The sequence below is a fragment of the Zonotrichia leucophrys genome, chromosome 2 (genome assembly GCF_028769735.1).
Source record: "Zonotrichia leucophrys gambelii isolate GWCS_2022_RI chromosome 2, RI_Zleu_2.0, whole genome shotgun sequence".
In the NCBI taxonomy this organism is placed as follows: domain Eukaryota; kingdom Metazoa; phylum Chordata; class Aves; order Passeriformes; family Passerellidae; genus Zonotrichia; species Zonotrichia leucophrys.
In genome coordinates, this window is record NC_088171.1 from 143,807,946 (window position 1) to 143,825,496 (window position 17,551).

Below are 17,551 nucleotides of genomic sequence, written 5' to 3' on the forward strand. Positions count from 1 at the left end.
TCAGGTACGAACCCGTCCTTCAGGCTGGGTGCAGGGACATCCCCGCCTCGAGGAGGCGCTGGGGACCCCGGCAGTGCAGCTTTCCTGGAAGGAGTGACTGTGTCACCAACATCCTCACAGCTGCCCCTTTGGGAAAGGGGCAGAATCCAACCAAAACCTTTGCCAGGGACTGTTCTGTCCCAGTACACTCTAGCACCAGTGTCCTGAGCAGGAGTACTGCCTCGAGGCCAAGTACCAGATTGGAAAGCATTAGCCATGCTAGATTATAACCTGATGGGACAGCAGAAGGAAAGAGCTTTAATTTTGTCAGCCCTTATAATTGTGTCAGAAGGCCATCACAGAAAACACATTATGATACATCATTTCAGTGTGCAGAAAATGCTAACAGAGAAATGCCACAGACCTTATACACAAGGTGCTTAAAACATTTGTGAAACTCAGACAGTTTCACTTCAGACTTTTGGATGTAAAAAAAACCACATTAACTGCACGACCAAAGCAGGATCAGGAATGATTCAGCACTCACTCTTGTGTATGAGAGGATTACAGTGAACAACTGCTCAGCACAGATTACTATGGCATACTGACAGAATTTCTCATTTCATGATTACTTGATTTGCAGGCAGATGGGTGAACATCACTGACCACAGAGACCCAAAATGACTAAGCACATGGAAAGAAAATTGACACAGCAGCATGATGGTGGCTTGGCTACTACTGGAGAGGGGGAAAAAGGGAAAAAAAAAAAAAAAAGAAAAAAACAACCACAAAAACTGCATGCAAGTCTTTCCAATTCCAACTTGGCAATTGAGTACCCTGGCCTTCACTGCAGCAGGTATAAGCAACCCTACTGTTACCATTTGAAATGCACCAGCTCCGAAGGGCTGAGAGACTTACTTTCAAAATCCAAGAAAAAATGTGCTGCATTGTGGTCTATGTCCCTTGTTAGCACCTTAATGAGATTACCCATGCCAGCAAACCTAAAAATAAAAATGGCAAAATAATTTAGTTCCAGTAACCATTTCCTATTTTAAGTACACGCCTGGGTCTCACTGGATCAGGGCTCCCATTGTGTTTTGCACTCTGGATTCACTTCTGGTGGGGAGCAGAACCTGTGCACTGTACAGAGCATTTCCATGCCCCTTCTTCCTAGAGAGCAGTGATTGTTGAAAAACTGGAAAAGTTATAATCTTTGAGGAAAATAAAGATGTGAATTACTGGCTCTTTTTCATCACTGTTTAATACATATAAAGAACATGTGACCTATGATGACTGAGAAATTGTTTTAAATTGTTTTGCATAACTGCAGCACTCAGTGCCAGACAAACCCATTATTGTTGAGGATAAAAGGAACCTCAAGTGGAACTGGTGTCATCATAACACTTTTTTACTACCTCACTGTAATCCAAAACAGATTCGGAAAGCCTCTCAGTAGTAGTCATCTGTGGCCAATGAACAATTTTCCCATTAAATCAGAGTTACAAGCAAAACAAAAACTAGACTTTCCAAGACCAGGAGAAAAATCAAGTTGCAACAGTTCTTCTTATGTTTGCTGTCACATCCCAGCTAAAAGAAATGAAAAGTGGAAGAAAAATAAAATATTTGTTAGGTTACTTGAAATCAGATAAATTATCAAAACAGTTTCAAACGTTACCACAAGTTTCAGAAATCAATACCTGCAGTAGGAGTATGAAAACGTACCTACTAACCATTGCTCTGAAATGCCAAGAGATCACTAGAGTGCTGCCGCAAGACAAGCAAGACACACCCAAAAATCTCATCTCAAATTATTTAAGAATAAACCATGAACAATCTGACATTTGAATTCAAGCACAAAGAATATTTTAAAAAAATCAATTTTCAAATTAGTCTAACTATAACAACAAACAAGTATATTCTCTATTTTTTCCTGATTTTTACTTTTACTGAAGAATCATGTTCACCTGGAGGTAAGATATCATGACACCAAGAATCATTACTTTATTAGGAGTCCAAGAAAACCAAAACAACATGAACTCAAAACAAATTGTTTGGCAAAACACATTTTCAGAACCTGTGTTGACAGATTTCTTGGTAAAACTAAGAACAGCATACATTTTTTTTTTGTGGGATCTGCAAGATTCAGCAAACAAACAAAGCTTGAGAAGGGAGGGAATATTAATCCAAATCTGCTGAAAATAACCCAAGTCTTTGCTCTAACAACTTCTACACAATGACTCAATGACTGTTTACAATCCAAACTTTTAGCACTGTGCCCCAGGCGACCCCAGGGGACTCTGCACACAGCAGTCACCAGGTGTGTGCTGGCTTTTTCGCGTGTTCAACCTGCTCCTTGAAACTCAAGGAAACGCAAGACCTGCCTCCTAATAACTTGAACTTATTTCCTAGAAATTCAGATCAGACTTCTCAGACTGTGAGAAGCACCTACTAAATCAAGGAATTTTGAAATTAGGGTGTCCAGCTGAGAGACTCTTCTTAAAAATTAATCCATTAAAACATGGATCTTCAAAGAGGCAGCTTCTCCAGGACGTCCTATCCCATAGCATGGCAAACTCTTTCAAAACTTCAAGTGCACCAATGCTGTGTAAACACACAGCAGTAGAAAGCAGAGAAATTACTTTTCCATCTCTCTCAGCGTGTTCTGTAACACAGGACTGAATAAGCCACTTTGTATTTCAGAGTTTTCCAGATTATGAATGCTCTTGTTGTTGAGGAGCAGACAGAGGCATCCTTAAACAAATATTCTCAACAGGGCCAATAAAAAATCAGAAGTAGAAGCTGAATAACAGTGACCCAGTTTACAGATTCAGGTCTAAAAACCAAACCTCAGTCTCAGAACAGCATATTACATATTTCAATTCCAACATTAACATCAAGCAGCAAACACATTGCAGTAAATAGTGATAATGGCCTAAAGAGAACTCCTATACCTGCAATTACTGCTGTGCTTCAGCGGCACCATCCCCTCCCCCAACAAAGTATTCTCCATATCTCAAAAAAATGCCTCTGTGTAGGTTTTGCTTTTTTTTTTTTTAATATTAACCAGACTCCAAAGATTTTACAGGCTCATGCACGTGGCTTAAATATTGGATAACATTACTTGTGAAGGTCAGAGCCGGGTCATGCTCATAGGGTTGAAATATTTTGAAGGTAAGCTCACAGAAGAGCAGGAGGCACTGCAGAACAGATTGTGTCACTGAGCACCTACCACCTCCTAACACGAGTAGGGAGTTGGGGACTTGGTTTTGCAATACAAATACCTTCATCCCTCAGGAAGGTTTGCCAGGAAGAATATGTGGTTTCTTTTCCAGGAGTTAAGTTTAACAAATAGAGAAGCATAATAAGTTTTGGCACTACAATGGAAGAGCCAATGTGATATTCAAGCAGAAGATGCAACTGATCTAAAGGTAGCAGCTCAGTGAACAGTAAAGGAGAGAAACTGATGATAATAGATTAATTCAACTATGATAGCAACAAGATGATAAGATGTGCTATAGGAATGTATTTCAATTTACATGAACACAAAGCTGCTTGAACAGCTTTTCATAATGAAGTTCCCAACAAACTTCTCCCTTTGTGTGTTCACTGTGCTGAAAAAGTCTTGATAAATTTTAGTCACATCCGAGTTCTGCACACAAGATGTGCAATCACATTTGCCTTCTTAGCAGCAAAACAGTGACTGTATATTCACAGAGATTTTTATGGAGTGCATGGAAATCTAGTTGAAACTGGACTGCACTCAGTATTTCTGAAACTTGAATCAAGATGCACTGTAACATTTACTTGAGGATCTCAAGCACCCTTAACACTGAAAAACCTCCTGTGTTTTAAGAACTGTAAAAACAACCATTTCTCCCAGCTGCAATCCAAAGAGACTTTAAGCTATGAAGAGCTTGGAAACGCAATTTAGATAGATATTGAGAAGATGCAATTTCTCAAGCACTTTTTTGGAGGATGCTTTCTCTCAGCTCAGCATTCCAGGTAATGAATCCAAGAGCCAAAAGGTCAGAATCTACTCTTCTGGCAAAGCTAAGCATGCCCTTCTTGAGCTCTGAAATGACCTTTTAGAAACAAGGCCATGGTGCCCTCTGTGGAACTGCTCAGATTTGTGGAAGCAGCTGCAGGTCAATATGCCACAGCTAGGGTTAGACAGCCCTTCACTTTTGTACATTATTTTCCTTCAGAAGGCAAGGTGGGCAGCAGGCAGAGCTGACCTGTTGTACTCTGAGGGAACACTGCAGAGAGGAAAATTAAATTAGACCTTTCTGAGAAGGTGCTGTGTAAGCAGAATACCTGGACCAATCTAGAGTAAAGCAACCTAGCCCAGAGATACATCAGGCCCCTGATAGATATAAAAAAGATTTACTAGAGACTTTTGTTTGTTCAAGATTGCTTATAATTTGCAATTTTTCTGGGCCCAAAACACCTGAAAGAACTGAACACATGAAAGATTAGAGTGCTACTGGATCTAATACTAAAGATGATGACAATTTGCACATAGCATGAGCAGCAGTCTACAAATCCAGCTATTAACATCTAGCTTCAGTGACCTCTTCTGCTGTCTGATGCCCTGCAAAAGCATCACCAGCAGGAAGATTTTGGTAGTTCTGTGAATCACCTTGGTAATTAACCACATAGTGGATGCCCAGCCAGTATTAACTTACCAAGCTCTCTTACAGTTTCCTTGCAAGTCCAAAATTTCATCTGAGTAAGTAAAATTACTAGTTTAGTTAGTATTACTAGTTTAGTTGTTCCAGTTAGGCAGCCCTGACAGTGAGCTTCCATTGACTAGTGAAGAAGATCTCCCAGCACTTACTGCACCTTTCTTGAGCACATCACCACATCAATCAGCTCCAGTTCAGGAAAGACTTAAGCCTGTATGAATACTAAAGCCATCAGCAAGCCCTACTGTTGATTTTGATATCCTGTAGCTGGGGTTTGTTTTGGAGCTGAATAGCTGATTTAGAGCACTGACTGGAGGTGACCTCTGTGGGTGCTAAATCACCTTTTCACCCACAGCTCTTCCAGCACAAATGGAAAAAGATGCACACTGAAGCTGTAATGCTTACCAAGAAGAATTCTGCATATTGCAATCACTAACATCAAAATATTCACATGTCCAGCCTAAAGTACAATTTAGGTCTCTACCTATTTATTTTTCCACAGCTTCAGAGCATCAACCTCTATCCAATTTTATTTGGTATTCTCATTCAGAATACAGCACACTTCAAAAACTTCAAACCAGTTTCTCTCCCAGAGGTATGACTGATTTTAAAAATTTATAGTGCAGTGTCCAGAGGCAACTCATTAGGTAAGCTAACAGCCTAAGACTCAGTAAAAGCACACATTTAAGCACTGAAGTTTTCTCCTGCCACAAAAGCAACATCACGAGATCAGAGCAGAACAAAACCCACTAGTTTCTGTCCAAAAACTGACTGTCCCTGTGAAGCTGCTCAGAATCCCTGCTGGCATGCTCTGCACTCCAGCACAACACTGGAGCCACGTGGAGCAGGTTATGGGAAATGGGAGCACAAGCCAGGAACATGGCTCAAACTTGACCTACTTGCAGAGGAAGACATACGGAATGCCACATTGGATTAGGGTGATCTGGCCCACTGCAGCCTTATGGGGTTGGATGATGCTGCGTGCAGAGCCCTGATCAGACAAGCGGAAAGCAAAGGCATATTTTCAAAACAAGCCTTGCACGCATGCCCTTCCTGTGGAAAACATCCCCAACACATCTCAGTGCCCCCCAGCCCCCAGGCTAAGCCCAGGGGAAACGTAATAGAAATACTCAATGTAAGTAAATTCATCTGAGCACCAAAGAATTTCCCCTCTCACACCTGGAAGAAAAATTGTATTAACAAAGATGTTGCTTGCAACTGGTGAGTAGCTGGAGAACTTACTCTCATTACAGGTAAAACACTGCCAAGGTGTTCATAAGTGATATTTTCTATTTTTGTTTTTCTATTTCAAGCCTAATATGCTTTCAAACTAGTTTAAAAACAGTTAAATAAATAGATTAAAACATTTGTTTGTGATCCCTGAAGAAAATCTGCTTTAGCTTACCTTTTGGACATGCATGTATAGGCTATTCCCAATACTAAAATCTGCATATGAAAACTGAAAACAGCAGTATGAAAAACTCCCTGAAAATCTCATATGCAATTAAGCATAACACTATATGGAAAGCACATCTAATGAAGCAATAAAGGTTTTGTTCCAGGGATTTGAGTTTGGAATTTTCATCTGGCCATATAAGTGCGGCATAAATATCCAATTCAGAGATATTTTTGGCAAAACAGTAAGTAAAAAACATGCATAGCATTAGAAGTCTAGCATTATGGTGAAATACCACCATGTTATAACACTTGCAGGGTTACTACATGCACAAAACACTTATTGTCTCCCCATACTGTTTTTCTAGAAGGATAATCCTATCAGCCTGTTTCAAGGCTTATTGAACACTATCTAACCATGAACAGGGAGAAGGGAAAAAAAAGAGAACAGCAAAAAGAAATGAGGCAGTGGATAGGTGCCTGCCCAGATCAGCTGAATGCAAGGCAGCCCTTAGCAACACACGGCATCACAGCCTGGCAGCCTATGGGAGCCCGCGTGCCTTTCCCTGCCAATGAGGCAGCAAAGCTTCACAGCCAGGGAGAACCTCTCTGCCCTCACCCTGAAACGCTACAGACTGCTGCAGAGATGGAAACAGGCTGGTAAAATGCACTGCAGGAACCCCTCTTTTCTGATTGTTTCAAAATTCTCCCTGGATACAAACATGTCTTTCCTAGACTAATGCGTATTTATTTCTCTTCTGAATAGTGCTAGAGCAGCAGAGATGCCTTCTGACACATTCTAATCTCATCTATTGATTTTAGTGCTTTTTTAAATTAATAAAGATTCGTCATGATAAAAACCCAAAGTAATATCACGCATATGAGAGAATAAATAATTAGAGTCAATATTAAAAAAAATAGTAGCTATCACACATTATCACCATTAGATTTAGGAAGGAGAAGCTTGGTGCCATTAGCTTGAAGCAAGAAATATTTTGGATAAACTGGCTTCATCGCAGCTCTAGTATCATCACTAATATTAAAGGTACAGCTCAAATTGTGCACCCTGTGTAAATCTGCTGAATCAAACACATGAGTCAGGTGCCAGAGCCACCCCCAGCTCTGCACAAAACACACAGTTTTCCTTCATTGATGGACAAGCTTTTCAAGCAAGCATTAAGATTCCAGCAGCTTTACAGACACTTTTGGGACAGACTCCCAGTCCAAACCCACGCCCAGACCTACAGGCTCTGCACTGCTGACACCCAGTGGCCACAAACCAGGGACTGCAAACCAACCACAAGAAAGGTAAAATATATGCAGGCCAAAAATCCCCCTCCAAACCCCCTAAAACAGCCTATATCACTGAATTACTGGAGGTCCAATCATTAGTATCCTATCTGAAAAGTGAAAAACCAAATTATACAGTCAGATAGGAAATGTTTTTGTACAGAAAAGTAAGTGTTCAGACTACTGAAAAGCTGTTTGAAGCTGCCTCTGACATCCATTCACTTCCCTAAACTGACTGATACAATAACCTGTTTTAGCTGAAGCTGTTTTGGTTTTTTGGGTTAGTTTTTTTTTGAGGTCACACATCATCAATAAAGTCTCCTTTAGAACAAAACTGAATTCAAAATTTGTCATATCAGGAGGATGGAGGTCTGCCAGGGAAAACAGGCTAGTGAATAGACTCACATTCCTCAAAACCAGAATTGTAAAGTATGGTCAGAGGAGTGTTTATTCAGCCCATTTTTCCTCTTAGAGGAAATCAAGGGAAAGGCACTGAAGAATCCACAGTTTCTTTAGAAGTGGTCTTAGAGCCTTGTTAATTTGGGAACATTTTAGTGGCACAGCTGACACTGAATAACGTATTTGACAGGGGCTACAATAAAATAACTAAGCATGCTCACACAAGTCTGGAACAAACCCAATTTGTCTGGAAGAATTACGCTTGTTTTTAAAACAGAACTAGCATTGAATAGGGCAGAGACTATGCTCCAGAAATCTGCTCTGATTTACTCTTCAACAAGTAACTGCAAAATTTTTCCAAACATGAATCTGGAGTTAAAAAATACTTACATGCCCTTTCCTTCTTCAAAAGGACACAAGCCCAACATGCTTTAACTTAATTGTGCAAAATGCTCTTTTTAATTCCATTCCATCGCAGCCATCGATGAAAAACGCACCCTTTTCATTCAGTTCAAGGACATTTCCACTGGAGGGCAATTCCCACTCTGCTTTCCCCGCTAGCCCGGCGATTCCCCAGCAGAGGGCGCTGCGCCACCGCTGCATCTCCCATTGCCAGGGCAGCGGGACCGACAGGATCCCATTGCCAGGGCAGCGGGACCGGGGGATCCCAGTGCCAGGGCAGCGGGACCGACAGGATCCCATTGCCAGGGTAGCGGGACCGGGGGATCCCATTGCCAGGGCAGCGGGACCGACAGGATCCCAGTGCCAGGGCAGCCGGGACCGGGGATCCCAGTGCCAGGGCAGCGGGACCGGGGGATCCCAGTGCCAGGGCAGCGGGACCGACAGGATCCCAGTGCCAGGGCAGCCGGGACCGGGGATCCCAGTGCCAGGGCAGCCACGTCCCACTGCCCAAACACTGCGCTCATACTGCCATTACTGCAAACACTGGCTGATCTCAACTCTCCCTTTTCTCAATGAGAATGCTTTTATCAGGTACATAAAGATACAAAAAAACCCCATTTAGTAAGAGCTGTGGCAGATTTACACTTCTGTTACTCTTTTAGAGAAGAGCTATTCACTCTATGAAAGACGGCATGCCTTTAGAACTGTGCTATGCTACCACATTACTAAGAAAGTTTCATATTTCCAGGATGTCAGCCCATAATTTAAGAAGCCTCAAGCTCTCATCTCCAAAAAAACCCAAACCCAACAATAATTTGTATGGTAAGTCTTTCTCCTGCCAATCACCTCTGTATGAATAAAAAAAGCAAAACGTCAACCAAAAATAAAAAAAAAGCCTCAAAACCCCAAAACCAAACCTGCAAGTTTTATCTAAATGCTAAAAAAAGAAGTATGTTTTCAGTTCCTAACTGAAAGGAGTATGTTTCAGTTCCTAACTAGTCCAGTTGATGTGCCATTTTTCAGTAGGTATTTCACACGTGAAACAGCACTTTCTCTTCCAGCCTCCTTGATTTGGAAATGGCTTTCTTTCAGAGGAGCTGAATTCCCACCTCTCAGACTGCCACACGTGTCAATATCAGCACTGGGTGAAGCTGCACTGAGGATCCCACAGCCTTGGCAGTGCTGCCATCCAATGCACCAGCACAAGGAGTACAAGCATCCACATCACTCTGCAACACTCAGGTAAAATGCTTTCTCCAAGTTCAGTTCCAAATGTTGCATCCCTTCAGTGCCTTGGCTTGCAATCCTGCACTAATGATGCCACGACAAATTATCTCCTCATCCAGCTGATGGATATAAATAGACATTAACAAATTCCGTCTCAAGGGACTTCTACTGGAATGTCACAGTGCTAAACCACAAACCTTGCGTGTATGAACCTGACTGTCCATCTGAGGATTCAGTTCAGTGACACAGCAGCTCTGAAATATCAAAGAGGAAAGGAAGGCCTATGGCCTTCCAAATCATGGAGCTGGAAGGACAGGTTTCCACATATCAGGACAGCTTTCTGATGTTTCTGTGGATTTTCCTTTTCTGAGACACCAGTCAGACACAGTATGTTTGCCGGATACAGAAGGCTAATGAAGCACATCAAGATGATGATGGTACAACAGAGGATGAGTAGCAGGATGATGCTCCTTCCCATCCCATCTGTTTTCAGAAACAGTAACAAACAGAGAGGCATTAGGCAGGGCAGAGGGATAAAACTGGTCTCTACATGGTTGTTTATTTATTATTCAAAAGTGACTCCTTGCAAGATCGAAGATCTACCAGCTATCTTTGTTACATCAAGTTACTTCTTCAGATCCTCTCAAAAGTCCACCAACTACTTCTACTGAACCTGGATAGTTTTTCTTGTTGGAAAGCAAGTGTTAAAAAAATTCCAACTAAATAAAAAAACCCCACCTGACCAGATTGGGTCAGATTTCTGTTGCTGGTAGTCCACTACAGATTTCTGGTCCAGATTTATATATCTGTGCAAATATGATCATTTTTTATCCAATTTTCCACTTCTCCCATCATCTCAAATTTTATTATATCTTAAAATCAAACTAGAAGTACCCAGTAAGGCTAAGATAATATAAGACAATTAATTACCATCCACCTGTTGGAAATATGGAGAAACATTTCTATTCTTCAGTGATATCATACAACCTGAAATCCATTAAGATCAGTAACAAATACACAGAATATCATGCAGAGTTATGACTTTCTGCAGTGGTCCATCTGTGAACTCTACAGGTCCATCTCATCTTGTCTCACAGCAGTTCCTGGGGAAAACCAGGTACACATGCAGAATGGAAAGACATTAAGAATATTGAACACCTTTAATAACATGTGGCTCTGAAAAATACCCCAGCTGAAAATACATACTAGAAGAACCACAAATACATGGTATCCCTGTTCCTACTATTCCTTAAGCACCTGCTCACACAAAGATTTAGGTTCACTGAATATTAAGCTTTTTCTCAGGTTTTAACCTTATTCAACAGCAACATCTAATTCAGCTTGTCCATTCTTTAAAACTTTACCAAACTCCTCCATAGTCTTCAGTTCTTTACATGTTGCTTGGGTAGGGTTGGTCAGTCCCTCCCAACTCTGAACACTGGTGATTCCCTGATGGCTCATGATGCTGTCAAGCATCTGGCAGCTAACTCTGTCCTGCACAGCTGGAGAAGTTGAAAGCATCAGGAGTGACACCCCAGCTTCTGCTGAGCTGGACACCACATCACCTTGACTTGCAAACATTCTCCCTTCAATACCTGATTCACAGTTTCTTCAAAGAAAACAGAAGTTATTTGCCATGTGCTGTAGCTATTTGCTGGACAGCATTCTTCTTCCTGCAGAATCATTCCCAGCAATGCAACCAGAGTTTTTCTAGCTTTTCTGGAAGACTCTCACCTTCCTAAGCAGAAGCAGCATTGCTCTAGTAGATGAGTAAGTGGAGATTGTGAAAGGATGTGCAAAACCAAGTGCACACATGCAGAGGGAAGAAAGATGGTGATCCTGGAGCCTGGACTTGCCTAGATGGACCCATGGTCTGACTCACTTCAGTAACTTTTATAATGTTTCATTTGTAAATGCACACAATACCGTAAATTAAAAGTTTGCACTAGTTCCAACTGCAGCTTTAACAATACCCTCAAGGACTTTGTAAGTAAAAGCTGTTAAAGGCAAAAGGTACTAGTGCTATTCCCACATGGGAGCAGAGACCCACCTGCAGCCTGTGGAGGACCCTGCACCAGAGCAGGTGGATGCCCAAGGAGGCTGCGACCCTGTGGGAAGCCCATGGTGGGCCCATGGTTCTCCTGGCAGGACCTGTGGGGGACCCACATGGAGCAGCCTGTTCCTGCAGGACTGCACCCCATGGAAGGGACCAACACTGAGCAGTTTGTGAACAACTGTAGCCCTTGAGAAGGACTCATGTTGTTAAAGTTCCTGGAGGACGGTGCCCTGTGGGAGGGACATCCCACACTGGAACAGGGAAGGGCCCCTCTCCCTGAGGAGGAAGCAGCAGCAGCAGAAACAACCTGTGATGAAGTGACTGCAGCCCCCATTCCCCATCTCCCCTGACTGAGCAGGAAGGGCTGAGGCAAAGGACTGGGGATGAAGTTAAGCTTAGTAAGGAAGAAGGGGTGGGGGGAAGGAGTTCTAATTCTAATGGTAATAAATTCAACTAAATTTCCTAAGCTGAGTCTGTTTTACCCATGACAGTAACTGGTGAATGATCTCCCCCCACCCTTATCTCAGTCCATGAGATTTTGTTGTATTTTGTCTCCCTTCTCCAACTCAGAAGGGAGTGACAGAGTGGCTCTGGTGGGCACCTGTATCTAGCCTAGATTAACCCTCAACACAAATCCATCTAACCAGCTCCCCAGAATTCAATGGCTTTTTGATGATTAATCAAAAACAGAAGAAAAATAAATCCTACCTCACATTTGGTACCATCACCTTCTCAATGTGACAGAAGATGAATGGCTGTGCTGGCAAAGCACAATAAACATGAAGTATAACACAGACACTTAGATGACAAGCAGCAGGTTATAAAACTAAGCTAAAACCTTCACATGAGCATGTGCTACCTCTTCAGTCTCACAAGCTGGTTCACAGTACTGGTTTCTGGCATAAGGGATCTGGTTCGGCTACACAGTAGCTTTACTAAAAACAGAGAGAAAAACCACCAAAACATTATCTCTTTCTTTAAATAGTTCAAGAAACTGCACAGTCTTCTAGGGTAAGTTCACACAAGTGTCCAAACCACTTTGTGTACAATGGAAATGCCTTCTTTGAAGTAATGAGACTTCACATGACTCTGGTGAAGAGCTTTCAAAATCAGCCTCACCATGCTCTGTGCTGAGGCCCTGTGGAAGCAAAAACCAAATCCTTGCAGCCTGGTTTAGCATCTTTAAACACAGAGACAAATTCTGTCAGGGATCAGGACTCCCAGAGAATACCACACATTTCAAGAGTTCTTGAAGGAAAAGAGGGAAAGCAAGCTCTTGCAGGGAAAATGACTAATATTGAAAGAGTCCCATTTTCTCTTCTTTAACATACTACAATTTTGCTCATTTGGCAGCAGTTTTCAAGCAGTTTAAGTTTCAATTCTTACCTACAGCCAGTGCTGAACTCTGTTCTTGGCCTCCAGTCTGTTTTAAAAAGAAAAAAGAGATTATGGAAATTAATTCTTTTACACCAAAAGTCTTAAATGCAATGCAGTGTGATCTTGGAAAAGCAAACACACATCTGTTCCAGACATACTGTTCTTATGTATCTACTTCATAAACACAGTCCTGGATCCATACACCACCAGGACTTTTAAAAAATATGCTAAGAAAAAGTAATTCAGAACTGTGTTTTATCTCTAGGCATACAAATAAATAGGGAATGCCATTATTTGGCAATGAATGTGCTTCCAAGGAAAAATGCTGCCACATTAGACAATGCATAAACACATATATTCCAGAATAAATTTAATAACTTAACAGTCAAAGCTGCAATAAAATACCAGTGGCAAACTGTTCTGCTTGCATTTCACATTGCTTTAACAAGAAAATCACACAAGATTCTAATCCAACCACACAAATGTGCACTTGAAAAAATTCAAGGCTTGCATGCTGACCTCCAGAGAAGGCATTTTCAAGTCACTGAAAACCATTTGCTTAACAAAGAAAACTAGTGTTCTTGGACAGCCTCAGTGTGCTGCACACATCGTTATCACCGTCATAACATGGTGAAATAATTATGTTAACAGTATAGTTTAAAGGAGAAGGTTTGGAGTATTAGAGTAACTGCAAGTTTCACAGGAAATAATAGTGTAACATTAGCTAGGGAAGGCTCTGAAGATACACAGCAGCACAGGCAAGGAGCAGAGTGGAGACTTTAGTGAGAATGACTCTTCACAGCCCAGAGAACTGAACATAAGCAAAATCACGACCATCAGATAGTTACAACTGTAGAAATTTAACTCTCCATCCTTTTCAGCGCACACTTCTCTCTCAAAGAAGTTTTCCCCTTGACCAGCCTTAAGTTTGGGTAACAGCTGCTTTTGCCCTTTTCCTATTGACTTCAGCTTCCCCTTATTCTCTCAGAAATAAGCAACAGCCAGCACTTCAGGACAACAACACGGTTAACAGCACTGTCCTTGTAGGAGCTACTGCAATTCCCTAAAATGCACCCACTCTCATTGGGAATATTTTAAATATGGGGGTTTTTCTCCCTTCTCTTGACTTCAGACTGCTCAATTTGTGCTTTGAGACAGCACAACAAAAATAAAACTCTGGAAATTGCTAGTCCCCTGCAGGTCAGGGCTGAACACAACTGGCATTGCAAAGTGAAACTGAAACCAAAGTGCGACCCAACACTACTCTAAGAAGTTAATTTCCTGAAAAAGAGTGAAAGAGAAGTCAGATAGGACTGAGCTTTAAACAAAAGCAAGAAGCCTAAATTCATTCGAATGAGCAGACTCTAGAAATAAATTTGAAAATGAAAGGAAACCACTGTAGCAGCTAGCTTAGGGACTTTCAAAAAAAAAAGTGTCCTTTAATGGTACTGGTTCATTTCTACAGAAATACACCTATTTCCAACTGATAGAATTATTAGGGAAAAAATGAGGTCAGGTCTTCCCATCTTTCTGGACACAGTGCTGCACACATAGAGACATAAGCACTTACCACCTGCAAGAACAACGTGCTGATGCTCAGGTGGCTGGTCCCGAAGGCTTCAATGAATGAGTGGAAGTTAATAATTAACAAAGCCTTCTAGGACTCCTGCGGTAATGAAGACAGGAGGAGAACAGCAAAGCCATTAGGCAAAAGGGAAGTAGCCAGGAAAGCTGAGAATTATAGGTCAGTTGGACTATCATCAATAACAGGCAGAGATGTTAGCACAGGAATCCATTAACTGGTTTCCTATCCTTTAGTAGCTATGAAAAGCCTTTGAGCAAAACAGCTCACACTGAGCACTGCTGATGCTTGGTTTATCCTGGCAAGCTGACAGGTATTTGATTTTTTTACATAGTGTGACTTCACATCACAGTATTTTAAATTTAGAGGCTGGCACTGAGCAATATAATAAAGCACTGCCTAAATGGATAAGAAATTGACTTGCTGATCTCTAGTCAGGGAGGAACACCAGCAAAGATGCATTAAAAATAGACAGATGTGAAATGATTGGTGAACTGGATTCTTTTCAGAATTCATTTTTGCACTTTGGATACACCTTGATTTAGACTAAAGAGTTTCTAAATGAAGAACTCTTTCTGGTTCAACATGCACTATTTGGGTTTTCATGCTGGGATAGAGGATTTGCAAAACCTCTGAGCTTCCTTCTGACTTATCCTCAAGGTTTAGATCTGCAGATTATTATAGAAATACCACAAACAGGCACAAGATGAGACATGCAAACTACACAACTTAATAGGCAGTGAAAATTGAATATTTCAGACCCAGCATTTTTCAATTCCTTGTGATTCTGAGGTAGTCAAATATTTAATGCTACATTACAGAGAAAAAAAGTTCTGGGCAGGAAAATTAACTTTACTCAATGGGTTACAACTCATGGAGTCAAACAGCAGAGAGATTAATGCATCCCATCCCAGGGATCTCATTTAGCCACACAACCCCTTCCCTTGAACTGCAGCCTAACTTCACCACAGCAGAAAGAGGCCAAAGCATGTGCCAATATCTCAGGCCAACTACAACAGAAATTCAAAGAATTGTCACAGCAGATGAAGAACCAAAATGGAAAACTGTTGAGAGCCATCAGAGAGGGACAGTGAACCATCTACATGTAGCATAACAGAAACAAAACCAAGCATCATTTGGTTTGTCAGAGCACAAGCCTGCAGCTGACAAGTCAAATGGTACCCAGATAAAAAAGATGCAGTAAGTAAACTTGGCATCAATGTGAATGATGAAACTGGAGGAAAAAACCTCAATGAAAATTGGCTAACCACTGAGTAAGCCCTGTGCTTTGGGCATCCACCTCATATTGAACTGATGCTGCTTAACTCAGCAATACGTGGAAACAGATTTCACATGAGAACAGCAAACCATGAACTTCCAGTGTGAAACCACTGTCCTCTGCCCAGCTCTGGCTGAACTAAAAAAGGAGCCTCAACTCAGGCACAGACTTGTCAGTGACTGTCACTCATAAATTCCTACAGAATGATGATTTTTTCAGGCTTTCCAACACTCACGTTCTGAAAACACTGAGTGGTAAGATAGAATCATCAACAACTTTACACCAAGAATCTAAATTACTTTGCCTACTCAACTGGTATCTCAGATCATCAGGGAACTTCAGAAAGTATGAATTTCACAAAGCTTACAGCACTTACTAGCAAAAGCTTGCATGGGATTAATGTACCTCTGTGCAATACTGGGCACCCAGACTAAAGCTGTTCTCAAAACAAGCAGACTGCTACTCTGACAGAGCAAATGTTTCAATTCCTGGTTTGCAGATCAAGCCTGCACTGGGACTCCTCTGGGAAAGCATCACCACCTTGAAATCCATGTGAACCAGCTGTGGACCATGGCACAGATGTTCTCAGTTCATTCATGCTAACAGCTCCCGGATACAGAAAAGGACAGGATCTAGCTCAAAGTCTATCTGCCCTGGCAATTTTTAGGTGTTCCTGCTCTCTTGGTTCAGTTTCAGACTTGAAATAAAGTTTGTGGAAACAGCTCTAAAAAACTTGTTACCCTTAGAAGCACCCACTAAAACATAAAAACCAAGCCCAGTCCAAAACAGAGCCACAAGTCAAATACATCCCACATCTTGTGAGTAATAAAAAGAGAAAACTCAGAAATGTTTAGCAATAAAATTTGATTTTTACTTCAGTAACAATAACAGATGTCTAAGCTATAAAGAATAATTCATTGCTAGGATCATATTTCAAAGGGGGTTTCAGGGCATCTGCAGATGAATCCATGGCTCAAAGCTAAATAGATGAACTCTGGTGTTTAACACCAGTGACTGTAGACAAAGATCCTTCTATATCTGTATGGCAATTGTATATGAGACTAAGATTAGCCAAGCAGGCTACCACTACTGCAAAGTGACCTCAGTTCTTCACAAAGAGCAAATGTACTGGTTGCTTGCTATAAAACCACTTTTTGGACTTCTGATTGTAAAGCTCCAGCTCAAATCTTTCTTCTCCATTCATTTTCATTTATTTTGGTGAGGCAAAATTGCTTCTTAGAAGTTCACATGTTATATTAAATCTTTCCCTATCCTGTGTAATTTCTCAATGCTGCTGCCACAGTACCTAACATTACCTGCTACACCCAAACTCATGTTTTAAATTTGTAATTTAATGACAGAAATGGACTGCGAATGCAACAGAGGGTCTACTGTTCCACTATAATTTTTCAAGCTTATTTCATTTTCCCTAATTATTCTATTTTCACAGGATACATTATCTCCAAGCTGTTACTGTTGCATAGCAGCTTCACTTCATATGGTATTAATTTCAAGGTTGGGGTTTTTTTAACACCTTTTGTAGTTAATGCATCACATTATATTGTTGTGACCTTGGCAGTGGAGGGTGATGGTTGGACCTGACCTTGCATGCCTTTTCCAACATAAAAAATTCCTTGAAAGCTTTCAGAAAAGTTTACATGCTGCACTGTAGACCAATAGGTGGGACACAAGGTTTTATACAAATATCCCTTCCAACAACTTCAGAAAAGAAATTAGAAAAAAGGGAAAACGAAAAGATATTTCAGAAGCTTGTATGGCAGAAGAGAATATTCACACAAAACTAGTATTCAGCATGAAAATTTATATTTTCATCCACTTAGACATAATGGTTTATTTCTGGAACAAAAGTGGAAACAGTA

At 41.2% G+C, this 17,551-nt stretch overlaps 1 protein-coding gene across 1 annotated transcript in view; it reads right to left on the reverse strand.

The window, feature by feature from the left end:
• Nucleotides 1-17,551, reverse strand: part of CYRIB (CYFIP related Rac1 interactor B) — a 75,887-nt gene that overhangs the window by 17,774 nt on the left and 40,562 nt on the right. Inside the window, 1 exon segment of the mRNA XM_064706691.1 lies at nucleotides 12,820-12,856. Coding sequence (XP_064562761.1) covers nucleotides 12,820-12,856 — 37 coding nt within the window.